A 27,382-nucleotide genomic window follows, 5' to 3' on the forward strand; every position below is an offset into this window, starting at 1 on the left:
AAACCAAAACACACACACACACTACACAAATATACATACATATAGATAGATAGATAAATTGATTTATATAAGTATATATAAATATGCTCAAGGTGGGACACTTCACATTAATTAAGGATTCTGGAGGGTCATCACTCCCCGTCTATTAAAGTGGTACCTCGGGTTACGAACTTAATTCATTCCAGAGGTCTGTTCTTAACCCGAAACCGTTCTTAACCCGAGGCGCACTTTCGCTAATGAGGCGTCCTGCCATCGCGCCACTGGCGTACGATTTCCGTTCTCATCCTGGGGCAAAGTTCTCAACCCGAGGTACTACTTCCGGGTTAGCGGAATCTGTAACCCAAAGTGTTTGTAACCCGAAGCGTTTGTAACCTGAGGTACCACTGTATAAGGAAAACTGTGCTCCTTAACATTTACCTGTATTTGGAACAGGATGAGCCTATCATCTTAATCCCACATTCTGCCATCATATCCAGCTTAGTTCTGAATCTAGTGCAAACTTATTTGTGATGGTCCTATGGACTGTGTATTATTTATATCTCTGAAGTATTTATAATTCACTCACCACCAAAAAGTACCAGGCAGCAATATACACAGTTCAAAATTGTATTCTGCTCTGGTCAGACCTCACCTGGAGTACTGTGTCCAGTTCTGGGCACCACAGTTCAAGAAGGACACTGACAAACTGGAACGTGTCCAGAGGAGGGCAACCAAAATGGTCAAAGGCCTGGAAATGATGCCTTATGAGGAACGGCTAAGGGAGCTGGGCATGTTTAGCCTGGAGAAGAGGAGGTTAAGGGGTGATATGATAGCCATGTTCAAATATATAAAAGGATGTCACATAGAGGAGGGAGAAAGGTTGTTTTCTGCTGCTCCAGAGAAGCGGACACGGAGCAATGGTTCCAAACTACAAGAAAGAAGATTCCACCTAAACTTTAGGAAGAACTTCCTGACAGTAAGAGCTGTTCGACAGTGGAATTTGCTGCCAAGGAGTGTGGTGGAGTCTCCTTCTTTGGAGGTCTTAAGCAGAGGCTTGACAACCATATGTCAGGAGTGCTCTGATGGTGTTTCCTGCTTGGCAGGGGGTTGGACTCAATGGCCCTTGTGGTCTCTTCCAACTCTATGATTCTATGATTCTATGATTCTATGATTCTAAATTTGAAAACAACAATGCATTCACTAAAACAAAATGAGCACCTGTGGTCCATTCTCTTGATTCAGATGGCACAGAGATCTAGAACTGGGTGCCACCAGAGGTGGATTTAGGGGAGTATGACTGGTTTGCACTGGGTGCAGAGCCTCGGGGACACCGCAACTATTATCTAGAATGGAGTGTGAGAGGAAGGAGTAGGCACTGAATTTTGGCCTCACACAGGGCACCACTGAAATTTGAGACAAAGTGAAACACTCTGGAACCCCACAAGTCAGAGCTGAGGCAGAAATCACTCAGTGCCATTCTCTGAAAGCACCATTGTAGCTAGGATTGGAATAACTGCTACACAGTGGCCCCAGCAACCAGCCTTAGGGTGGTGCAGGAAGACATCATAGCCAACAGTATCAAAAGCTGCTGAGAGGTCAAGGAGAATCAAGAGCATTGCAGTCTCCTTGTCCCTCTCCTGACAATGGTCACCAATCAGGGCAGAAATTAGGGTAGAATCAAGGAAACCTATTTTGGAGCTAGTCACATATAATGTCACTTAGATCAGATGTGGCTAACTTTTAGCTTGCTAGATGTTTGTTTTTGTTATTACATGCATATCCCTTCTCTCTCCCACCATGAAACTTAAGACAGTGTCAGCCTCTCTCGGTATCTGGGAAGGTGTGGGCAAGGGGGAGGGACAATGGTATGACTCCCCACCCAAGAGCTCTCCTTATATGCAAGCAATTGAGTTGCTAGGACACACACACACACACACACACGAGAGAGAGAGAGAGAGAGAGAGAGAGAGAGAGAGAGAGAGAGAGAGAAATGGGGTTGTTCATTTCATGTTAGCTTGTTTCCAGTGATGTTTTGAAATTTTTATTTTTTTATTTTTTTGGGTTATGCTGAACATTTTATGGAATGAAGGGTGGTCTAAAAGTGAAATAAAATATTTTGATAGTTCTCTCCCTCAAAACAATTGTTTTATTCATATGTAAATTTATACGGAAGTAATTTGATTATTAATTACCTGAATAAAAACTAAGACAATTGTTTTCCCCTCTTTACTTTCTTCATCGGTTATATGAATAACAAAACCAAACTGCATGTAGAGCTTTTGGCTTGCCTTAATCCAATTTCATCCACCCGACTTCCCAAAAGAAACCACACTCCAAAACATCACCAGGCTGAATGCATTGTCTAGATAAGTTTTTCACTAATGCTCTGCTAACACACACACAAAAATCTAAGAATTATCCACAGGAAAACACATTTTGCAGATAGAGGGGGGAAATTTCTGCCTTGAGTAGTCAGGATTTCAGGATATAGGATCTTGGGCCCCAAAGAAAAGGGGAGTAGAGATTGCTGATGCTCACTTATTTGTCCCATGTCATTCCAGTTACTATCACATATTCACTGATGCTTTTAGTTCACAAATAACATGTAACTGATTATGCCCCCTCCACATTTGCTTTGTGTTTCCTTTCTACTGAAATGAATGGTGCAGAATCACATAATAGCAATGTAATTATTTAAGTTATGTAATTGTGCCTCAGCAGAAAGCAAGACAAATAATGTAGTTTTTGGTGGAAGATGAACTGTAACGGAATGGAAACAGCGATGCATGCAACAAATGCAGGGCAGAATGGAAAATGATGCCATCTTACATTCTTGGCTGAGAGCGGAGTTTCAAGAAGTATGGCCACCAGTGCAAAAGAAAGCAGTGAAGGGCTGACTCTGGCCTTCTGCAGAGGCCCTGATTCTTTAGCAGAGGTACATGGTGCATCCACCAAGGAAGACCTTATTTGCACAAACATTGTAAATTTTAGAGCATTTTTTTTTGGTGGGGGTGTCTTTTGTCTTATGGTGTTTTTTGTTTTGTGCATTTGTTGGTTTTAAATCAATGGGTAGGCAAACTAAGGCCCGGGGGCCGGATCCGGCCCAGTCGCCTTCTAAATCCAGCCCGCAGACGGCCCAGGAATCAGCGTGTTTTTACATTAGTAGAATGTGTGCTTTTATTTAAAATGCATCTCTGGGTTCATTCATTCGTTCATCCCCCCCCCCCAAAGTATAGTCTGGCCCCCCACAAGGTCTGAGGGGCAGTGGACCGGCCCCCTGCTGAAGAAGTTTGCTAACTCCTGATTTATACTTTTGTTACATAGCCCTGAAAACTGTTAAGAAATCTTATAAATGAGGAATGGGTGGAACTTCAAACCTGGGGGACCAATTGTGGCCCTCAGGCCTCTCTATCCAGCCCTCAGCCTCCAGGTTATAGCCACTTCCCAGTCCCACCGCAGTCCAGCCTGGCTGGAATGTGCCCTTGAATTCTAATGATGCCTTTTGCTTTCCTGGACAGAGCAGATGGAGAAGGCTGGTTGTGAGTGTGCGGGTGTGGAGAATATAGCTAGGCATAGAAAGATAACACTTATCTTAATTGCTCCATGTACTTTTGCATCTACACACACACACACACACACACACACACACACACACACCACTGGCATGTGGACCCTGGAACATTGCCAAGAAGGGAATGGCCTTCAGCTCTTGGGCTTAGGAAGGTTTCTTCATCCATGCTTCAAAGCATTTAAATAAATCAAACAAAAGTCTGATGAGATGGACTTTCAGCTTGAAATGGGGTGAGGGTGGGGAGATACATATGGGAGTTTTAAAAAATGCTGAGATATATGTTTTTATGCTGTCTGCTTTCATGCTGCTCCCCTGTGTTTTATTGTTGATCTTCATATATGTTTAATTCACTTTTATTCTTGCTTGTAAGCTGCTTTGAGAACTCTCAAAGCAGATACCAATACTTAGAAAAATTAATAACACTGGAACACAGGAAAGTGCCTTCTACTTAAGTCAAACTTTTGGTCCCCCTAGCTCAGTATGGTCAACACTGACCGGCAGCAGCTTTCCAAGGTTTCAGACAGGAAAGCGTCACCTAGGCTTACCTGGAAATGGAAGAAACTGAGCTTCTGCATCCAAGTAATGTACATGACCTGTAAGCTACATCTCTTCCCCTAAATTTTTGCTATAAGGAAAAGCTGTAGGCATTTGCAGCTCTTTCCCAGGTTCAGTGTTGTCTAGATAACTATGACTATTGACTTTCACCTCCCACTCAGCTTTCCTATAATGCCATGGCCACTCATCCCAACAAGAAGGTTGGGAAGAAAAGAGACCAAAAGATTTTTGAAACTAGGGGCATCATTACAGATGCTTTCTGAAGTATTCTTCTTACCACGTGTGCAACTGACATGCCCAAAACTGTAATTCTACAGTTTTGCAAGGGCGTAGTTGCCTTCTGATGCTTTTGAATTATGGTGCTGGAGGAGACTCTTGAGAGTCCCATGGACTGCAAGAAGATCAAACCTCTCCATTCTTAAGGAAATCAGCCCTGAGTGCTCACTGGAAGGACAGATCCCGAAGCTGAGGCTCCAATACTTTGGCCACCTCATGAGAAGAGAAGACTCCCTGGAAAAGACCCTGATGTTGGGAAAGATGGAGGGCACAAGGCACAAGGAGAAGGGGACGACAGAGGATGAGATGGTTGGACAGTGTTCTCGAAGCTACCAGCATGAGTTTGATCAAACTGCGGGAGGCAGTGGAAGACAGGAGGGCCTGGCGTGCTCTGGTCCATGGAGTCACGAAGAGTCGGACACGACTAAATGACTAAACAACAAGTTGCCTGGAAGTTTAGCATAGCTCTGCTTCTACAAGGGCATCTAATCTGCAGATGGAGTGTCTTTAGTGCACCTTGTCCTAACCACCCATTTCTTAGCACAGTCATTCTTAATGCCCGCCCATGTTTAAGCTGCCCCAAACCAGAATTGCAATGCTGACTTTATCACTGTTAACAGAAAAATTGCAACAGGGAGGAAAATATGTGATGGAGTGTGAAGTTCTGAAAACAACATATTGTATATTATGTAATTATATTTTGCAACTGTTTCCAACATTCCATCAAATATTGCTTTCTCAGTATAGTAATCGCCCATCTGTTCTCCATTTGCTAAAATGGTTTCCCCATATCTCAAGATGACTATTACGACTTTTTTTTTGTTTGCCAGGAGAAAGTTTTAAGAATTGGTAGTTGGGAAGGTTTAAACTCTCCAAGTCAATTTTTTAAAAAACTCGCACCACTATTCCTTCTGAAGATAAGCAGAAAATATACTGATGGTGCTTAATAAGACCTCATAAATGAGATACAGGAGACCAAATCAAAAAAAATTCTGGATTGCTTTATTTGATGTTTAACTGTGTTGTAAATTGCTTCGAATTTTTTTATTAAAAATATAAAGTGCTATAGAAATGAAGAAAATAATAATAATAATAGTGATAATAAATAAAGCACAGACTTTGCATTCAGAAGGTCCCAGGTTCATTCCACAGCATCTCCAGGTAGGCTTGGGAGAGGCCCCTACTTAAAATATTGGAGAGCAGCTGCCAGTCAGTATAAGCAATATTGATTCTAGATGGACCTGTGGTCAGACTCAGTATAAGGCAGCTTACTATGCTCCTGTACAGTGGTACCTCGGGATGCGAACGGGATCCGTTCCGGAGCCCCGTTCGCATCCCAAACGGAACGCAAGATGCGACAGCGCATCTGTGCGGGTCACGTTTCGCCGCTTCCGCGCATGACGTCATTTTGAGCGTCTGCGCATGCGTGAGTGGCAAAACCTGGGAGTAATGCGCTCCGTTACTTCTGGGTTGCCGCGGAGCGCAACTCAAACATGCTCAACCCGAAGCACCTTCAACTCAAAGTATGACTGTATTCCTCTTCGTCCCCACTCACCCACACACTGCTTGTGACCATAAACAGAGCTAGCTTCTCTGACACCCGGAGCGGTGCACATGCTGTGCACCCAGGAGTGGGGCTAGCCGCCTGCGGGGGTGCTGCCAGGAGCGGCAGAGGTAGCGTCCCAGGGGGCTGGGGTGGCAATGTCACCCCCCTCAGGGATGACACCCGGGGCAGAATGCACCCACCGCACCCCCTTCCTCTGCCAGTGCTAGTGACAGCTACTTTTGAGTTCAAATCAAACTTCTATAGGAAGTAGCTTTTCTTACTTTTGAAAGCTGACCATGAAGCTCAGAACATTGACCTTCCAGCTTTAGCTGAACCCAGGAGCAGCTGTCATGAGCTGCAGAAAAAATGCAATGATGGGGATGCAGCTGGATGCACTACTTGTAGATCCTTTGCACTAAATTTCTTCCTTAGGAGCAGAGGATGATGCCTCATCCTGAATCAGACCAAGGGGCCATGTACCTCAACAATGTCCCCATTGACTGGCAGTGGTTCTCTTAAGGTTCCAGGCAGGAGATATTCATAGCTTTATCTGGATATGCTGGGAGTTGTACCTGGGACCTTCTGAATTCAAAGCAGATGCTCTATCACTGAGCTATGACTTTTCCTAGAAGCTGTCTTATACTGAGTCAGATAAGTTACCCATCTAGCTGAGTAATGTCTACAGTGACTGACAGTGGCTGTCCAGGGCTTGAGACAGGTACCGCTCCCACCTTTGTAGAGAGATGTCCAGGATTTACCCAAAACGTAATCATTGTGTCAAGTAGCCATTGATAGCTCTATCACCCAAGAATTTGTCTAATAGTATTTTGAAGCCATCCAAATTGTTTCCCCTCTTAACACCAGTAATGAGTGGTGAGGGCTTGTAGATCTACGTAAATAGGTCCCAACATTCTGTCACACACTACTGTGACCAAGAACCAGAACACAGAGTGGGACCACCTAAATGGGAGAAAATTAAATGTGCCTTTTGAGGACTCTGCGTAAAATTTGCCTCCTGCGTCCCTAACAGTGGGTGTGTCTGCATGTTGGAATATATTGTCCTCCCCCCATGCCCAGATCTTTTGCAGGGTACAAACTCTGTACACACACACACACACACACACACATTTTGCTGCTAATATCGAAAACACTAATAATAAATCAAAGCCCTTAGGATTGTGAGTCAACTTTCACTTCGGTGGATTCCACCCCTCCGCCCCGCAAAAAAAAGAAAGATTTAAAGTGTTATTCAACCTTCTCACTAACCAGATGTTTGCAATCATCCAAAAATACATCTCTACCTCTGTGAGTTTTCCCTTTCCTTAACTTCTCTCTCTCTTTTTTTCCACCAGCGTTCCTTCTCAAGGGGAATTTACATAACAACATGGGACGCGCAAAATGCTTTAAAGCTCCCAACCATGACAGTGCAAATTACTATCATTTGTCAGCCCTGTGCGCAAGGTGCTCCACTTCAGGCAACGGAGATGGGTGGCATGCTGCGTGGTGTGTGTGTGTGTGTGTGTGTGTGTGTGTGTAGAGATGGCATCATCATGCATAGCACTCACAAATGCTCGGTTGCCTCTCTCTCTCTCTCTCTCTCTCTCTCTCTCTCTCTCCTTTTCTGGGGAGGTGGCAAAGGAGGGCAGGAGAAGGCAGCACCAATGGCCAAAAGGAGTCCCAAGGGTCTACTTACCCGCCATAAGCCGGGATGGGAGGAGGGGGTGCTGCGGCGCGAAATGTGTTGTAGACGGTGCGGCCTCTGCCTCTGAGATGTGCTCCTCTGTACGCGGCGGCAGCAGTAGCGGCAGGGTATGGGAAACCCGGCACTGGAGGGAAAGGCAAATCAGAAAGGAAGAGAATAAACAGATAGTTGGAAGGAACCCCGAGGGTCAGCTGGTCCAACCCCCTGAAATGCAAGAACATCCATCCTTCAGTTCTGTGTCACCAAAAAGAGAAAGAGCCTTAGCTCATTCAGAACTGGAAGGCTATAGTCCAGTGGTTAGAGCATCTGCCTTGCATGCAGAAAGTCCCAGGTTTAATTCTAAGCATCTCCAGATAGAACTAGGAAAGACTCCCTTTCTGAAACCCATGGAGAGCCACTGACAGTCAGTGTAGAGAACACTGAGCTATAAATAAATTAAAAAGTTAAAAAATTGTCCAGTAGAGACAAACTAAGTTTGTTCTGAATATAAGCTTTCATGTGCATGCACACTTCTTCAGATACCTACCTTATACCCAGAACAAACTTAGTTGGTCTCTAAGGTGCTACTGGACAATTTTTTAATTTTTTAATTTATTTCGACTGCGTCAGACCAACACGGCTACCTACCTAAATCTGATTCAGTATAAGGCCAGGTTCCTAGATGCACTCGTATATAAATCTCCAACTGGTACTTGCTTAGAGGGATGAGACCAGAGCTGAATTTGCGAGGAAGTTTATTCCATTTTCCCAGCGTTTCCCTAACTCTTAATATCCGCGTTATATTTGATCTTTCACATGACGTAAAAGTCACTTTTGGAAAACTAATGGAATAGAGAACATTTCCATTTTATTTCAGGTGGGGATGGGGGGGGGCATCCATCTGCAGCCCCCTTAAGCCAGAAAATCAAAAGAATAAAGTGACAAAATTAGGGGCGGCACACCAACGTACAGTTCTTCCCTGCTGTTTTCACGGAGGAATTATGGGAGGACGGCAGCAGGACTGTGTGGAAAGGGTGAGGAGGTAGCAATATTGTTGGATGACATTTGTCCTTGTGCCATACCACACCCACTTGTGTGAAAGAAATTTAGTGTGATATGCTGTTATATCGGTCCAAAAGCCACAATTATATAATGCAACAGGTGCTGCAGTGTGAAAGTAAATTAGAAAATGGGACAGATTCCCCACATCTGAATGTACCCGAGGTCATAAAGTGTGTGTGGGGGGGGACCTCAGTTATATCAAGTTAGGCTCTTATCTGTTGTAGCAGGAGCTAGGGATGAGCGAGCAATACGCTTTCCCCTTCACATTCTAATTCACACTTCTAGAAACTCTGCTCAGACAGAAATACTGGAATCGTATCCTGAAAAATTTGCACTCCTCTGAATTTATATGCATATGCCAACCCCCCAACCCCCCCAAAGATACAAAAATCGTATTAGGGAAATGGCTTTCAGAAAACGTGTATATTAGGAGAAATATGCTCCAAAGTATTCTTTCATAAGTCCCCCGCTCCCATGCTTTTTATATTGCAAAGTGATTTAAAACTGCTGAACTGAATTTAAAATGGGGTGTGTGTGTGACAAACTGAGAGAAACCAAAATAAACATTCACCCATCTTTAGCAGAGGTACTGCTGCTCTACATAAGTTAGAACAGGGGTGGATAACATGGGGCCCTGCAAAGTGGTGGTTTGTGGCCACTGAAACTGGTAGGGCAGAAGGCAGGAAGGCCAACAGTAGGTGGCGCCAGAGCCAACAACCAGGAGAACCCACCAACTCTAGTTTTGTCCCAATCCTCTTCCTTGCTATGTTCTCCAAGGGCAACACTGAGACTAAGGATTTTTAAATGTAGTTTCTTTTCTCATTAATTGGTTGAGACTGTTCAGGAAAAATGCGGGAGGAATTTCTAGCACCACACTAGTCTATATAATCACAGAGTTTGAATGAGCCAATGGAGACAGGGCTTTGCAACAAAGACCTTTTAGCCACATTCACACCAGACATTTAAAGCACTATGATTCCACTTTAAACCATTATGGCTTCCCCCAAAATAATTCTGGGAGCTGTAGTTTGTTAAAGGTGATGAGCACAGTTTCAGAGACCCCTACACCTGTCCCAGAGCCACAGTTTTAAGAGGTGTTTAACTATCAATCCCTCTTCACAAGGAACTCTGGGAATTGCAGCTCTATGGTGGAATTAGGGGTCCTCTAACAACTCTCAGCGCCATTAACAAAATACTTCCCAGAATTCTTTTGAAGAAATCCTGACTGTTTAAAATGGCACCATAGTGCTTTAAACGTATGGTATGAATGTGGCCATTGAGTATTTCACAAAAGGAGAGCTTACCACTGTGCTCACACCTGAACTGCAAACAAACGCCAATTCATCCCAAGTAATATTAATAAATAGCTAATTTTATTCCCATTCGTTTTCTTATTAAATGAGATAAAAATTGTGTGGAAGGCTATCAGATGGCATATTTTAACACACATAAGTTTGGCGGGGGGACCCGAAATGCAGAATGAAGGATGTTTATCTCTCAACATCAGAAATTCCCCTAGATGAGATGTGTATTATAAACTGTATATTTAAGTTTTGAAGCTCAGGGATAGATGACAAAGTCGCAGATGCAAAACCCAACAGGGGGGCAGATTTCCCCATCAAAGCCATAAAAACATACAGCCCTTTTAATGGCCAATTATTCCTTGCATCCCAGCTCTAATTTGGATTTGCATAAGAGCGCCATATGCCAAAAGAAAGGTGCGCCGTCAAAATGGATGAATGAATCTCTCTTCTCATTACTCTGCCTCTCTTCTCCCCATGCATCAGCCGCTGTGACAACTTCCCATCATGAGTCTTGTGATACTTCCTTCAGGAAAGCATGTGACTTAAGTCTTCAATGGAAGGATGGGGAACCTATGGGTCTGATGAAAGAGAAATCCCATTTTCTTTGCTTTTTAGTGAGAAACCACCTAATTTGCATTTCTAGAATCAATAAGGTAACCAAAACACAACTAGCCTTTGAAATCTGTCCTTCTCTGAATTTTGTGAACTAGTTTTCCAACCAATGTAAGCATACATTTTCTTCACTGGAAAAGTTGCGTACCGACTAGATTATATTTGGGAAATTTGCTTGCCAAATTGTTTATGTTGGTAAAAATGATGGGTGTGCATATGGAGAAATTTACATTAAAATGCTGAAAAAATGCCATGAGGTTTTTTAATAATAATAATAATAATAATAATAATAATAATAATAATAATAATTGCTGCTATGAATAGAGAATGGAATTTAGGGTTTTAAAAATGAGAAACTAAAAACTGACAGATTTGTCCAACTCTGTTTCAAGAAGTGAAAATCCGGACATGGCAGTTGTTGACAAAACTGCAAAAAAATAACATTTTTGGGCTATTTTTAAGGAAAAGAGGCAAAAACAATACTGCCGACGTGGGTTGCCATATGTCTGGATTTTCCTGGGCATTTTGCTGATTTCCGCTCAGACACTGCTTCCGAATGCAGTATTCTAGGTATGTCCAGGAAATTCCGGACATATGGCAACCCTATCTAACTCTAACTGTGGCACCCAGATGTTACAATCTGAACTAAATATATCAAGAACTAAATAAATCAACACCAGAGTGCAGAGGTGTCTCTTCAGCATATGATAAGCTGTACAATGAAGATTCCGTATGCACTTTTGTGGGGAGGAAAGTCCACAACTTAGGGGATCCAGAGAGAATGTCCTCTCCTCGGACCCCCCTCCCCCAACCTCTGGGGGCAGTGGAACTACCAAGAGTACAATAGGGCCCTCTCTGTTGATCTTAATACCTGAGAAGGGCTGCAGGGAAGGATACGGTCTTTCAGATATTTGGGGCCTAAGTCATTTGGGCCCCAGATAGCATCCAAGTTCCCATGTATCCATGGGAACTACATCTTCCATAGTTCTAATCATTTGTGGGTGCTGCATATGATTGTGGCAGCATCTAGAGCAGCCTTTCTCAACCTTGTGTGCCCAGATGTTGTTGGACTACACCCCCCATCATCCTGTTAGCAGGACCAGTGGTCAGGGATGATGGGAGTTGTAGTCCACCACCCGTCGCTGCTCTGCCACCCAGGCAAAACCTGAGACTCCACCATAGCAGGCCCATGCACTGCAAAACCCCTCTCTTGCTCTTCTTGACCCACCCTTTGCAAATGCAAAATCCCTCTCATACTCCTCCTCCAAGCCCCACCCAACGCTCTACCCACATCCTGTGATAACTCTTGGCTCTCCTCTTCATGGACCCACCTTACGCCCACATAAACTCCCGCTCAGACTCTTGCTCTCCTCCTCCCACTGGAACCACCCTCTGCCTGAACAGTTTTGAGGAGGAGGAGGAGCTCAAATACATGAAAAAAGGCATCCCATTTGAAGTCCAAACAGGACGGGGGACACTTTTCTCCCCTCCCCGCAAAAGGATGATCACATTTGTCTAGGGACAGGTGGCAACCTTAGGGTAGGGAGATGGTTTCCACTGAATTTGGGCCTGCTATTTGAAAAAGTATGGGCAGCATTCAGCAAAATATATGCCTTCAAATTATTTTTTGGTGTGTGTTCTACACATTTTTTATGTTCTACACTTCCTTTAATGGCCCATGCACACATGCAGAATATTGCTTCCATCATCAAGTGATGAAAATTCACACGCAAAACAGTGATCGCTGATCAATTGCAGACAAATTAAATGAAGTACTTGCATGCAGGAACCAATCCTAATCTTTCACGGATCCTGTATATGTGTGTGGATTTCCTGCTGTCTTAATTGAGTAGAAGCATGCTTTCTTCTATTTCCCTTTTCCATGTTTTTCAGGATTACTTAAACAGTCATTAATTTGCCATTGTTCTAAACTCCACATCGATATTAAACAGGGTTGTTTAACGAATTTTGGACAAACACTTTCTTACAGGCCATTCTCATTTGAAATTCATTGAAAAGAAAAACACACGCACTCACGCACACACACAAACACACAAAATCTCTAATTAATGTACAAGTTTAATCACCATTCCCCACACGGAAGAGTAATTTTTCACTGTTCATTTGCTTGGTGTAATCTCCGAACTGACATAACAGAAAAGCAATAGCCTATAAATCTGTTCCCATTTGTTCCTTTAATATTCATATTGCATTGAACTACAGCTGCTTGTTGCTGAAGTCTATTACAACATGCAAAAGTGTCGATAAAATATTATGAAAGACAAGATGTATTTGCTGTGTGGTGGCGTCTGCCATTTATTTTTCAAAGGGATGATAAATGGCTTGCGAATTGTCCCTTTGCTTGCTGCTGACGGGGTGATGATTAGTGATTAATTACCTTGCCCCAAATTGACAGGGCACAAGGAAATTGACACAGCCCTGATTAATTAACTTTTTCTCTTTCTTTTTTTAAAGGGAAGATGGTTACAAAAAAAATGCACAAAACCAATTGAATGGTAGTATGAATTATGGAAAGGCAAAGTTGAAAGTCAAAGGCATTATTAGCCCCAGTGTTCTGGGGCTGGGAGCATTTTCGTATATAAGGTTTGCTTCAAGCTAAAATGGAATGTGTGAAATAGATCACAGATCACCAGGGACCTTCTTAATTTAGGCACTGAGTAGGCTAGATTAAAAAAAAAATCATTTATGCAAAGGCAGGGGACATTTTTTCGCCCAAGTGTGGCATTCCCTTGTGGGCAGCCTTCTGATTCCCCAATGGCAGGGCCGGGCAGGGCCAGATACAAAAGTCAACAGAGTAATGGATGTATTTTTCACCTTCTTTACAGTAGGCTAGTTTCTACACATATCCACACCTTGCTTTATATCCTCCATCCAAGACATTATCAGAACTCAAAGACACATTGCAGCCAGGCAAAAAAGGAAAACAGGGTGTGAAACAGGATCAGTGTGGTGCATGGTCTGGGAAGAGTCCTGAGGGCCAACCAGAGAGGCCTGGGGGGCATATTCATACTCTGAGACTGAGGCTCCTCAGCCTTTATAGAGTACAGTCATGCCTCGGGTTACAGATGCTTCAGGCTGCATTTTTTCAGGTTACGGACTGCCGAAACCCAGAAGTACCTGAATGGGTTACTTCCGGGTTTCGGCGGTTGCGCATGCGCAGAAGCGCCAAATCGCAACCCCCGCGTGCGCAGACACGCTGCTTCAGGTTGCGAATGCTTCGGGTTGCGAACGTGCATCCCACACGGATCATGTTCACAACCCGAGTGTCCACTGTACATCTATGCAGCGGCATTGCATCCTTTGCTTCTTGGCCATAATCCTGGGCACGACCCTGTCAAAAGTTGCAACCCTCTGGCAAGAGGCTACGATATATGGCAAGAGCCAAAATCCACCTATATCTGAATCAAAAAAGTTCTGGCCGTTTCTAAGCCAGATCGTTGTCTGCATAAGTTTGTTCATTACACCTTAGCTATAGCCACTGCACAGAGAGGGTAGTGCTGCAAACAGGATCGTAACTATGTACGGCATCTTAAGCTCCTAGGACAAAATGAATGAAATAAAGTAATACTAAATAAAACCCTAAAGAAAGTAGCTTTTGATGGAAGATGAACTGCAGCAGAACAGACTCTGTGCTGCAAGTGACAAATACAGGGCAGAAAAGAAAATGATGCCTTCTCACATCATGATTGATCACTGAGCTTTTTTTTTACCAGGAACAAAGAACAAAAAGAACTCAACAGTATGGGTTCTGCTCAGAATTCACAAAGAGAATTTCACAAATCGTCACTGGGGTCCGTGGGGCAGCATGACTAGCTGTTTATGCCCCATCTCTCTTGGCTCCCCCAGCCTCAGCCTCAGCTACAAGCTTATCAGAATGCTTAAGCTTGGGCCACAGAACTATAATTTTCTGCTCTTAGTTAATTTTCAGAGTGGCCGTAATAATATCACAGAATTGCAAAATGCTGAGCAAAATACAGTCGGGCCCATCTGGATACAGACAAGCTAAGAGAACATCATCCCATTCTGGCTCGGCATGAATGCTAGGTAGTCAAGTGTGAAATCTCTAGCAAATTAAAAAAGAAGAAAAAAGAAAAAGAAACAGCAGATGACAAAAGGAGGAGGTTAGAAACTGTGTGAGATAGCTCATTGCTTCTTTGTTCAAAGGCAGAACAAATCTATTTAAATTAAAAAGAACACGTCTCTCTTCTGCAAGGGACTTTAAGTGTGTGTGTTTTTAGTTGTTAATACAGCTGTGTAAGAAGAACACATTGCTTGATTTGCATTTATGTGCCATAGGACTTGAGGCATGGTGGTAATAGATTAGAAACCCTAATTGTGGGATGGTAACTGCGCTTGCAGAGTCCCTGGGCTGTTGGTAGGGCTGAACATCAGTGTAGGGGCTGGTATGGAACTGACCCTTCAGTGTGGCAGCACCCATTGATATCAAGCAGGTGCCTTTATTATACTGTTTCTGGAACCTGCTAAAGACTTTTTATGTTTAGGCATCCCTGGTCAAAATCTTGACATTCTCCCAAAATGCTACATTCAGATAGAGAGCACAAACTGCAAGTATTAATAAGTTAGCATTAGGCTGTAGACATTATACATCTAGAGCACATTTACACCAAAAATAATCCTGGGAGCTGTAGTTTACCTCTCACAGAGCTACAATTACCAGCACCCTAACGAATTATAGTTCCCAAGATCCAAGATTCCTGGGGAGTGTTTTAAATGTACAGTGTGCATGCAGCCTTAATATGTATGTGTGTTTCTGAGGGGGGGGGAGTGGGAGAGAGTGAGAGGAGAAGAAGAAGAAGAAGAAGAAGAAGAAGAAGAAGAAGAAGAAGAAGAAGAAGAAGAAGAAGAAGAAGAATTTCTAAATCTGCACACCACCCTTCTGCCCCATTATGCAAGTTTCGGTTCATCTTCTGAATAACTTGTCTCTTAAGGCCCAGAACTATTTTCAATCTAACCAACCTCCCTTTTCAAATTATAGATAACATTTATCCAAAGAGACGGCATCACCAATATTTCTGCTTGCAAATGTTGCATTTCATTCACTTTTCACACAGTTAAACATCTGGAGATAGGTATAAAAAATGGGAAAGTGTTTGCTGTACAGAACTCAATGTCCAAATATGTTCTCCCTCATTGGCTCAGCCTAAAGCTATCTTACAGTGTGTAAGAGTGTCTTACCCCCTCCCGCCTCCACATTATTCCCCAAGTATGAACAAATTATATTTTTTCTTCAAGTCATAAAGAAATGCTATGAATTAATTTTAATTTTGCTATAGAAACATATGCCACGTTCTACACTTAGATGGGAAAAACCATCTGCACAGATACAAGCTAGGGGACCAGGGCGTAGCGCTGTTTGCCGGTGCCCAGGATGGGTGCACACGTGTATGCCACAGGCGGGTGTGGAGCAAGCTTGTCCAGCCCCTTGGCTCCGCCGTTGCCGGGCAGGCGCTCATGTATCAGGCAGAAACAGGGCACAGAGGGTGCTCTGCACTCTCTGCTCCCTAGCCACCCTCGGGTGGGTGCTTGCATGCTGGGCAGAGGTGGGCATGGAGGGCATGCAACAGGGATCTTGGGGGGGGGCGCCTGGTTCGCCCTCCCAATTGTGCAACTGGGGCAAAGCCTGCTCCCCAAAAGCTATGCTGCTGTAGAGGACAACTGGCTCGCCACTAATACATGTGAAAAGGATCCAGGGGTCTTAGTAGACCACAAACTTAACATGAGTCAACAGCGTGATGCAGCAGCAAGAAACGCGAATGCTATTCTATGCTACATCAACAAGTATAGTGTCCAGATCCAAGGAAGTAATAGTATTGCTCTATTCTGTCTCGCTCAGACCACACGTGGAGTACTGAGTTCAGTTCTGGGTGCCACAATCTGTGGAGCATATTGACAAGCTGGAATGTGTGCAGAGGATGGCAACTAAGATGATCAAAGCTCTGGAACTGGCCGTTACCCAGCCTCCGGATGGGCAGCAGTTGTAGCCTGTCATGGCAGGCCCTCAGCTCCACAGAGCAAAAGGCCTCCCCATTGTGTAGCTGACAGTTGGGGAATTACCTCGAACGCTGCAAAGAATGGCAGGATAGTCTGCCATGCCCAAGATAGCAAATTGACCAATCAGATGACCAGAGGGCCCCACTCCAAAGGCCAGCTGCACCCAGGTTAGGGACCACTGTTGGCTGAACAACCCGCCCTCCTGCCCTTTACGCTGTGATTATTTAGTATGCTAACCTTTTTCTTCCTTGCACTCAGTAATTGACCTTCCTATGGTTCATTAATGATTGCCGTATTCACAACCGGGAAGGAATTGGCCCCGTTTGGAGGTTTTGCCTCCCTCATAGCAAATAGTCACAACTTTTGGCAGATAAGGCAATGGGTGGATTACATAAGGCATTATGTAAATTACATAATATTGCCACAGAAAACAGAGAAACAAATAATGTAGTGTTTGGCAGAAGATGAACTGCAATGTAAGGGAAATAGTGCTGCAGGCAGCAAATACAGGGAAGAATGCAAAATGATGCCTTCTTACATTCATAACTCTTGAATGGATTTGAAACATCCGGTCCTCGCTATTTTAGATATTTGTATCTCTCTATTTGTAGCTGTTGCTTATTGTTTTGCTATAGTCTACACATCATATCTTTCTATTTTTGTTGTAACCTGTAAGCCACCTTGTTTTGATAAATAAATCTCTCCCTTTCTCCCTCATTTAACAATATTACACATCAGAAGGTGGTGCTCTCCTTCACATGGAGTTTTTGGAACAGAAGTTGGATGGACACCTGTCAGGAATTATTTAGCTGTGGTTCTTGCAATGCAGGGGTTGAACTAGATGACCCTTGGGGTCTCGTCTTACTCTCTAATTCTAAGATTCTAGTTCTCTGTATAGCTGTTATAGAGAACAAACAGTCAAGAAGCAAAACAAGAACTCACCATCAAAAACAGAATGGCAAGAGGAAATTCTCAACCCTACCTAGATAGATACAGCTAAGTCCACTAAACTATTCATATAGCTCACCCTTCTTTTTTGTTTAAATAAGCCACCAGTAAATAAATTGGCACTATTGAGACCTTTGGTAGTTCAGATAATCAACCACTCTTCTCTAAATCCCAAAGGCCTTCAAATAACTTGACTGGAGCAAATGGCAATTTTGAGGAGTATCATTGGTGTCAGGCTTACAAGACTGTTCAGAAGAAGATGAAGTTGGCATTTCAGATACAGCTTGTGAATTTTGTGATTGTACATTCTCAGTGATAAATGGAAAGTAGATGTTCAGACTCAACAGAATATGACCAGGATGTTTCATTTCTCTTCCTTGTCTTTCACAGGTGCTGGAGTTTGCCATGAGGTTTTCCCCTCTCCATCATTTCCAATATAAACTCTGTCCCCTGACTCTAAGTGGGATAGTTCTATCACAGAATTGCACCAGTTATTGAAGTGTTCATAACTTCTATTAGTTTAGTCATTTGTAGAGGCCACCTTTCCCAGGTCAGCTCACTTTGGAATGAAACTCTCCTCTGCTGTTCAAATGGGGATTCTGATTTGTCTTTGCAGTAGCAGTTCTGCTGGTCTATCAGTAATGTTTATCTGTAGCTTAAAAGAGCAATATGTGAGCCATTCCGTCTTCAGATATTATTTTTGGAAGACTAAAATTTGCTGGATATTAGTGTGGGGTTGCAATAATATGGTAAAAGTTGAAAGAAGTCTGGAATGACTGGAATGCTATAAACTGGGATGCACTGTCGGCAGCAAGTTCACCTGGAATGCCAAAACTAAGAAAGCTTTGTCCCCCATTGTGCAACAACACTGTAGCAGGTAATGTTGGGTAAGGGAAGTATATCAATATGGCATGAACAGTAACCCACAACAGTTGACACAGGCCAGATGCTAGTTCCTGCCCCCGCTCCATAAGGCTTCAGTGATTAAAGGATCCTTCTGTTGTGCTAATAATCTCTTCTACAGTTGTCAATGGCTAATATTTTGTTCTTTGTGCCATTTCTGATTCCAGAGTACCATATTATCTGCTTGACTCTCTAATGGCCTTTGATTATTTCCTCCTAGACTATGAACCAGCAATATAACCTTTCGTCGTTGACTCTTCCAATTCATTCATCTGTCCATGGTCAACAAAGTGCTTTCTAGTTATCTCTGATCCATTGATGAGATTTAGGCCATCCATATCAGATGCAGAGAAAGACTTTTGGAATCTCTGGACCTCCACAAATAGATTTGATGAAATTGGTTTTTTTATGTTTTTAGAGAAGTGTGCACAGAACAAATATTTCCTGTCCTAGCTTGGCTTGAGAAACTTAGGGGAGACTGGGTTGAGAGAGTTGCACTTACTGGTGAAACCTCATCATGTCCAGAGCAGAGTCAAGTCCAATAGACACACTGAGGTAGGATATTCCATTTCACAACCAGCAAGGCACAGTGTGGCAGGGCTCTGAACTATATCGGGGTCTGGCATGTCTTGCTTCTCAGAAACCCATGCTGGGTTTTAGTAATCACAGTATCCTTTTTGAAGTGCTTACAGACAGACCATATGATTATTTGTTCTAGAACCTGTCCTTGGTAAGAGTCCTGTAGCAAGTGGGTTCCACTTGACAGTTATAGAAGTGCTCCACCTAGTCCCAATCCATAGTTGCTTTCATCAGCACTTAACCATTGTTGGCATCACAAAATTGTAGGACCGAATATCCCTTTTCCTCTGAAAAGGAAGCTTCCTGATTTGCATGTGCGCACGCACACACAATGCCAGAACATGGTAGATTTCAATGAGAAATGCAGTGGTTGTGCTCTGTTGAGATGATTTGCAAATATTGATCTTGATCATTCACCATTCCCCCCAAAAGTGTCTCAGCTCTGTAATACTACAGGTATTTCCAGCTCTTTGGTGGTATTTACTTTTTCTTGGCATGACTTTTTATGCTGCACAATAACTATTCTGCCTTGGTAAAAAAAATACATTTCCTGTAGTTTGTTGAGTCTGAATTCATGGATCCAATTGAAGACGTATGACCATCCATTTATGATGGCCTTCCTTTGTTGTACCACCATGTATTAAGGTGTCTTGCACGAAGTTAATGGCTCTTTTTATGTCTCTAAGGAATGCTGTCAAATTCAGTTGAAAAATCTCAGACGCACTTGCGATCTTGAATGACAACCACCGGAAACGGAATCTTTGAAAGTATGTGATGAATGAAATGTAGACAATTTAGCACTCAGGTTTCTCAAAGGCATTTGCCAACAATCATTTGATACATACAATCTGGAAAGTATTTTGGCTCCTATTACTTTGAGGAAAAGGTCCTCTTCCATGGGAAGTAAGTATTTTTCATCATTCACTAAGCTTTCATTTAAAAAGGTGAGGGCAGCCCCGCCAGATGTTGTTGGACTGCAACTCCCATCATCCAAGATTATTGGCCATGCTGGCTGGGGCTGATGGGAGTTGCAGCCCAACAACATCTGGCGGGTCACAGATTCCCCACCCCCGAGTGGGGAACCATGCTTGGTGTTTGTACACTGCATTATTTGGCATTAGATATTAACCATGTTCACATAGTTACCTTTTAATAGACAAATGGGTGGTATCCAACTAAGTTCTACTCAGAGTAAATTCACTGAAATTAATGGGCCTAAATTAGTCATGCTAAATTAACTACAATGGGTCTATTCTGAGCAGAATTTAGTTGGCTATAACCCACAAGTCTCCAAACTCTCCTATGCTACATCTTGTTTTGTTTTCAGTAGTTCAGTTCATAGCTGTGCTATGAATTAAGAGACTGTCCAGCTTATAAATTCTTAGTCTATACCCAGTGAACACAAAATGTATTCAAGACAGTGAGGATCCTGGGGTGCATAAGGTGATCTTCTGCAGGTCAGAGGAGTTCTGGAATCATGGCTAGGTCACTTCTGAAATGACTATGACAGCAGCTCCTGGATGTCGTTTGAAATCAATGATCTCCCCCTTCCCCTTTGTGTGTCTTGTTCTAGGTCTGCAGGACAGAACTGTCTTTCTTCTTTGAACAGTGCCCATGAAAACATAAAACGTAAATTTAGGGCCGAGTCCTCAAAAGGTGGCTCCCAACACATAAAAATATAATGTATAAATTGTAAATAGAAAATCTACAAAATCACAAGAAATCAGCACTGGCTGCATTAAGAACAGATTTCAGCACATGCTTAATCATCCCAATTAAATCAGTGGGGGTAGTTTAACTATGAGCTGGCTCATTGTACATCCTGCCGCCATGGTTTTGTGTAACTGTGGCAACTTCTCCCCCTACCCTGTGAGCACATCGACAACATGACTAGCACCAGTTATCACATGTGTCACCTCTCCTGAAAGCCAAAGATGATTGTATGGGTCCACCTGAAGTGAAAACCAGCTTACAAGCAGTGATAGGCAAATCTATCATTTTCAGGTTCTCACGGACTTTCTTTCTTCCAAACTTAAATTCAGTTCACCACATTTCTGCATACATTTGATTTTTTAAAAGAAGTCAGCATGAAAATCCACATGCATTTCTCACTGGGAGAGCCAGTGGTGGTGCAGACCAGACTAGTACCTGGGAGACCAGGAGTCAAATCCTTACTTGGCCATGTGAAACTCACTGGGCCACCTTGGACCAGTCACTGCATCTCAGCCTAACCAACTTCACAGGGCCGGGGAAAACCACATATGCCACTGCAAGCTCCTTGGAAAAAAATATGGGATGTAAAGATGTACATTTTTTGTATACAAAAATGCCGTGCTTTTTTTCTTTAAAAATGTTTAGGGGTACTCTCATTTTCCTACTCATATTGAAATACTGCCCCTCAATGAAGCCAAACTTAGATTCACAAAATGTTTAGGGTATGCATACCCCTGTGTACCCCCCAGAAAAAAGGACTGCACAAATCTAAACCTAGTATGTGCACTTTGTTCTACAAGCAGTCTTCCCTAACAGAATCCATTTTTTGTACACAGTTTCCACCAATATGCACATTTTTGTACACATTCTTTGGTTGAAGAACGGCATTCAGAGAAAGCCAGGTTCCAAAAGATAGCTGTGTTTTGTGGATTTCTTAAGGAAATGCAAATCTGTTAAGTTCTCATTAAAATGAAACGAATTTCCCCTCCCACCTTTACCTATAAGCTGCATTGTGCTCAAAGTTCCTGTGTAAATTAGTAGCGGCTAAGAAAGAAATTTTAATAAATCACTGTGATAAATGCACAGTGTAGGAAAACGAAAATGCGCGCGCACACACAGGCAGAATATTTTTTGATTTAATAAACTGATTTATTACTTTAGATTTAGAGGCCTATCAACTAGATGAATAACTGGGTGCAGTTCTCTCCCCCCCCCAATATGGAAGAGCAGGATTTAAGGTAGTCAGAGCCTCTTTCACAATCTACTTAAGAAGACGTCACATTCGAAACCTTTCCCTGTCAGTGGTATCACAGGCTCCTGGGGACTCTTGTGAAGCGACTGCCTCCCCACCTTTCACAACTATCTCATCTTTGCCTTGTTGCTTTCAGCCTAAAATCCCAGAGCAACATGGTTTATTGTTTTAATATCTCTCTGGCACAAGGTAGAAGTATCCCACAGTGGCTACTTATCTGTCATATGTATTTTTGTGAAAGAAATATCAAGACAAGCCTGCTGTTTGGAGGAATACCAGAAGACTGTCGGGCGGTAGCTGGGTTACATTTTCCAAAAGGAACAGAACAGTGCAAGTCAAGGGAGAGGTGGGGGAGAGAGAAAAGGCAGCTTCTGAAGAAATACCATCTGTATATGCTACTGAGGGATGTCTGGCAACCCCTAAGCGCTTTTACTGGCTTTATGAAACAGCTTTTCTATTCTGCTTGTATCCCTCTACAGTGGTACCTCTGGATGCGAACGGGATCCATTCCGGAGCCCCGTTGGCATCCAGAAGCGAATGCAACCCGCGTCTGCACGTGCACGGGTCGCAATTCGCCGCTTCTGCACATCCGCGTGACGTCATTTTGACCGTCTGCACATGAGTGAGCGGCGAAACCCGGAAGTAACACGCTCCGTTACTTCTGGGTCGCTGCAGCATGCAACCCAAAAATACTTATCCCGAAGCTACTTCAACCCAAGGTATTACTGTAATGTACAGTCGTACCTTGGATCTCGAACGGCTTAGTTGCCAAACGCTTCGGTTCCCAAACGATCAAAAACTGGAAGTGAGTTTCTGAATGCTTTTTTTGGAAGCCGAACGTCTGGTGGGGCTTCCGTGGCTTCCGATTGGCTGCAGGAGCTTCCTGCAGCCAATCAGAAGCCCGCTTTGGTTTCCGAATGTTTTGGAAGTCGAATGGACTTCCGGAACAGATTCTGTTCAGCTTCCAAGGTATGACTGTAGTGATGGGGAACATCAGACCAGGGGCCAATGCAGTCCTCAGATCTCACTATCTGGCCCTTGGAGTTTTCTACAGCTTTCCGTTTGTTCTGCTTTAGAGCTAAAGAGCAGGTTTTCTAGGGGGAAGGTGGTGGGAGGCAAAACTGCTTGAACCTGTGCCTAGAAAGCACGAGACAAGTGGAAAACCACTCAGACCCATGCTTTCTAGGCAGAAGTGTGGATGAGCCCATAGTTTAACGTGCCTTGCAACCTATAGAGATTTTTAACCTGGCAAGGTTCTCAAAATTTACATCCAGTTTCACTTAGGATGTAATTTGGAAATAACTTCAAGGTAAGGTAAAGGACCCCCGGATGGCTAGGTCCAGTCAAAGGTGACTATGGGGTGTGGCGCTCACCTTGCTTTTCAGGCAGAGGGAGCCAACGTTTGTCCACAGACACCTTTCTGGGTCATGTGGCCAGCATGACTAAATCTGGTGCATGGAGGACCATGACGGAAGCCAGAGCGCATGGAAACATAGTTTACCTTCCTGCAGTAGCGGTATCTGTTTATCAACATAAACATCAGTCTGTCTTTTCACCCCAGAGTCCTAGGTGTGCTTCACTGTACAGGCTTCCCAATCAGTCAGTTGGTCAGTCAGTCAGTCAGTCAGTCAATCAATCAATCAATCAATCAATCAACTGAACACTCAGAAGGAACAGATTAATGCACACACTCCTAACTCTCTCCTTTGAAAAGAACAGGTGAGCTCGGCCTGTGAAACACATGCGGGTTTCTGGATAGGGCCATCTTCTGTACCTGAACTAAAATTACTGGATCAGGGCCCATGAACTTTAAGAGTGAGAAAGACATTAGAGCTTTAATTATCAGATGTCTCACTCTGTTTATTTTAATGCCAAACAGCAAACAGCGCCAACGTCCGACAACGGGACACATCAAATGAGTTTGTGTGGACTGAATGGAAGGGCTGGCATTGGCAGTAGAGCAGAGTGAATATTGCTAATTAAAACAGCTGAAATGGAATAGCATTTTTGGACACAATGGGCTGTAAACTGACTTTCTATTAATTGAGCTCAGTGTAATGACATATTGGAATGAATAGCTAGTGATCTGGAAATTCATTTAGACCATTAGTTTAATTACAGAAACTGATGGAAGTTTTCTCAGACAATTATGGAAAGAACTGGAGCACCGTGAGATAGGGTTTAGAAGATTTTGCATCTTCTCCATCTACCCTTCTCCACTTTTTAAAATATTGAATTGTGCTGTAGGAAACAACAGTAATAGACCTGAGTAACATATTCTTGTGTGGAAGCCTTTACTGTATCAACTAGGGGACAGATGTATGACCCTCTGTCCATTTCAGTTTTTATTAGTTTCTCAATTTTCCAACCTTAAATTTAGTGAAGGCTGGTCTATTACGGCAAATGCGGTATTGCCCCACCAATCAAAGTCTGTTCTTAGCCAGCCCCAGCTGGCTGCCTTCTTCCTTATGACCAGTGCAGGGGGGCGTGACACTGTCTGTCAGATTACTCTTCTTCAGTCTCAGTGTTGCCCTTTGTATAACTTAGAAAGGAAGAAGATGGCCCTGTTTGTCACTGGTTCTGGCGCCCCCTACTTTTGGGCTCCCTGCTCTCCACCCCACTAGTTCTCTTGTTCACAAGCCACCACTGCTCAAATCCAATATGCTGCATTTCTTCATCAGTTTGTGAATTTTGTGTACAAAATAAGTCCTCCTGAAAATCCAATAGAATTTTAGAGAGCATTTCCCCTAATACACACATTTCGCAAGGACATTTTCCTACAATAAAGCAATTTTTTTTATTAATATATGCATTTTTATGGGCACCTTCCCCTAACAAACATTTCTGCACACTCAATTTCTTTGGAGAGCTGAAATTCAGAGAAAAGCAGATTCTTTACAGCCACCCAGCAATGTTAGATAGCAGTCCAGATTATTAGCTTGGCTGCCGCGGCTAATACTTATGGTTTGTGTGTTTTTTAAATGTCTTGAAGGGCAGCCACAATAGTTCATGACTGTCCTGATCCTTGATGGGGGGCAGTGCAGCCCTACTCAGAACCAGCAACACACCATTCCCAGAGTCAGACAAGCTGCATACCAAAAGCACCTCTTTCTTGTCAAGAATTATTGATACAGTCCATTACCAATCTCAGACACTAGTTAAGCATCATCATCTGAATTAGATGAAAGGGGGGGTGTATCATCATTGTACTGATCACATTGCGCCAAAATCCCAGATCTGGCAATTGCCACAAAGCATCTTGTTCCTAGTGGGATGCAGCAGGCTGCGCTTTCTGGAGTGGCCTGGGAATGACGCTACATTACATCATTCCAGAAACATGGCAGGCATTGGAGAGAGCCATATATTGCAGTGTGAAATGCAAGACCCTTGCTTGAAAGTTTTTTTCCACCCCCACAAAAGAGAAATGGGGTGATAGCATCCTCAAAAAATTAAAGGAAGTGGTAGCCCCCAACCACCCCCCTACTCTGAAGTTATTGGAGAAATTATTGTCCCCCTCTCGTGATCTTGGAGCGGACTTTGTTTTGATTAGAGCAATGTACATTAAATTAAGTCAAATTATTTGATTAATCAATTGTTAATTGTTTGAGTAGTTTTGTTAGTTTAAATGTGGAATTATGATTATTAGTACAACAGTAGCAGTAGTAATAGTATTTTGTGTAACTGGTGTAATTAGAAGCCTATTATGGCTTTAAGCAGTATATACTACTACTACTAATATGGTTTTGAATGTGGACTTTGCATTCTGTTTCTTACATTGCTTCCTTTTTGTTGGCACTTGTAAACTGCTTAGAGATTCCTGCTGAAATATGAAGCAGTACATAAATCAACTAGCCAATTAAATAAAAGTAAAACCACTTTCGGATGGTTGAAAACAGCAGCAACAACAACAAAAGTTAATTTCTTAAGCTTATGCCATGACAAACAGATCAGCAGCCAAACATTTGCATCACTTCTCTCTGTATATCACATTTCAACTTTGCGAGATATTAAGGGGCTGAAATTGACATTTCACAGGCAAAGCAAAAAAGAAAAGAGCTGCAATGACTGGCTTACTTGTGGACGTGTATACTAGTGAACTGGGGGCACTGTACATGGGAGATCCCTCTTGGTTTGCCTGGCACAGCAGCACCCTGCCTATGAAAGAGAGAGAGAGAGAGAAAGAGAGAAAGAGAGAGAAAGAGGAAGAAAAGAGAGCACGGTCTGAGTTTGGGAACACTCAAGCTAAATTAGTTAAGTTGAAAGAAAAACACCCCAACATGATGAGGCTATGAAAAGTGCATTGCCTTTGGCTGAAAAGAACCACCACCACCACCAAAAACTTTCCAGGTACACTAAAGCTTCAATCCTACCCCCCCCACACACACTTACCTGGGAGTAAGCCAAACTGAAGTGAATGGGACTTACTTCTGAGTAGACATGTGACCATATCCAGCATTCTCTGTCTGCTGGCACACGAGCCCTTGCGCTAACGGATGACAACGTTTAAAGGTTGCACAACAAATGCTAGCGGAGGCTTGATGCACAACAGCTGGTTCTTGTTGTGTATCCCACTGCACAACAACCTTTTGTAAATGCACTTGTGGTTTCTGTTGCAAAATAGCTGTTTCTGGTTTAATCCACCATTTCCCTTGTGCAACTGTGTCCCACCAGTGCAACAAGTAAACTACTAAATGCAGTGGCATAGCATGGGGGGTGCAGGGGGGGCCGGCCGCACCGGGCGCAACATCTGGGGGGGGGGGCGTGCTCGCACTCGCAGCTCTCTGGCCCTACTAAAATCCACGGGTTAGGGGGCGCAAATTACTTGCCTTGCCCCGGGTGCTGACAACCCACGCTACGCCACTGACTAAATGGCTTTCACTTAGCACTGACTGGGGCTGCAGCCTGCATTACATACTGACAATTTGACACTCCAACCATCCCAATGTAAAATATATATTAATTTCATGTTGGGAGGCCAGGACAGGTGCACCCCCCAGAGTAGTAAAAGTGGCCACTTGCTCTCTCTCTCTTTCTCAAACTCTTTCCACATCTAGGCTGATGTTGAACCTGTCCTATCAATTCTCCCCCCCCCCCCAAAAAAAAAGGTTGCAGTGGTCCAGACTAATGTTCATTCCATCCAATGACCAAGTATGGTGGGTTATTTTTCAGAGTGGAAAGTATTTTGAAAGGAAGGGGTTGTTTGCTTCAGTGAGCTCTCATTTAGAAAGGATGAGCAATACATTTTGTGGACTTTAACATGTAGTTCAGTTGCCTCCAGTGTTAAGATAACTGAACACAAAGGACTTGTATACCTTTAAGTATTAGACAAATGGGGGGATTTTAGACCCTTTTCTTATCACTGCATAAA

General features: G+C 43.2%; 1 protein-coding gene across 38 annotated transcripts in view; it reads right to left on the reverse strand.

Moving 5' to 3' along the window:
- Window positions 1-27,382, reverse strand: part of RBFOX1 (RNA binding fox-1 homolog 1) — a 1,446,067-nt gene that overhangs the window by 61,133 nt on the left and 1,357,552 nt on the right. For 32 of the 38 annotated variants that reach the window (XM_083585208.1, XM_083585181.1, XM_083585184.1 and 29 more), the window contains 2 exons: window positions 26,089-26,169; window positions 7,621-7,753 (listed from right to left, as the gene is read on the reverse strand). In XM_083585208.1, the coding sequence (XP_083441334.1) occupies window positions 7,621-7,753; window positions 26,089-26,169 (214 nt within the window). The remainder of the gene's footprint in view (window positions 1-7,620; window positions 7,754-26,088; window positions 26,170-27,382) is intronic. The other 6 variants (XM_083585174.1, XM_083585196.1, XM_083585194.1 and 3 more) reach the window with 1 other exon arrangement.

This window comes from Podarcis filfolensis, assembly GCF_964270895.1.
Source record: "Podarcis filfolensis genome assembly, chromosome: 14".
NCBI classification, from domain to species: Eukaryota; Metazoa; Chordata; class Lepidosauria; order Squamata; family Lacertidae; genus Podarcis; species Podarcis filfolensis.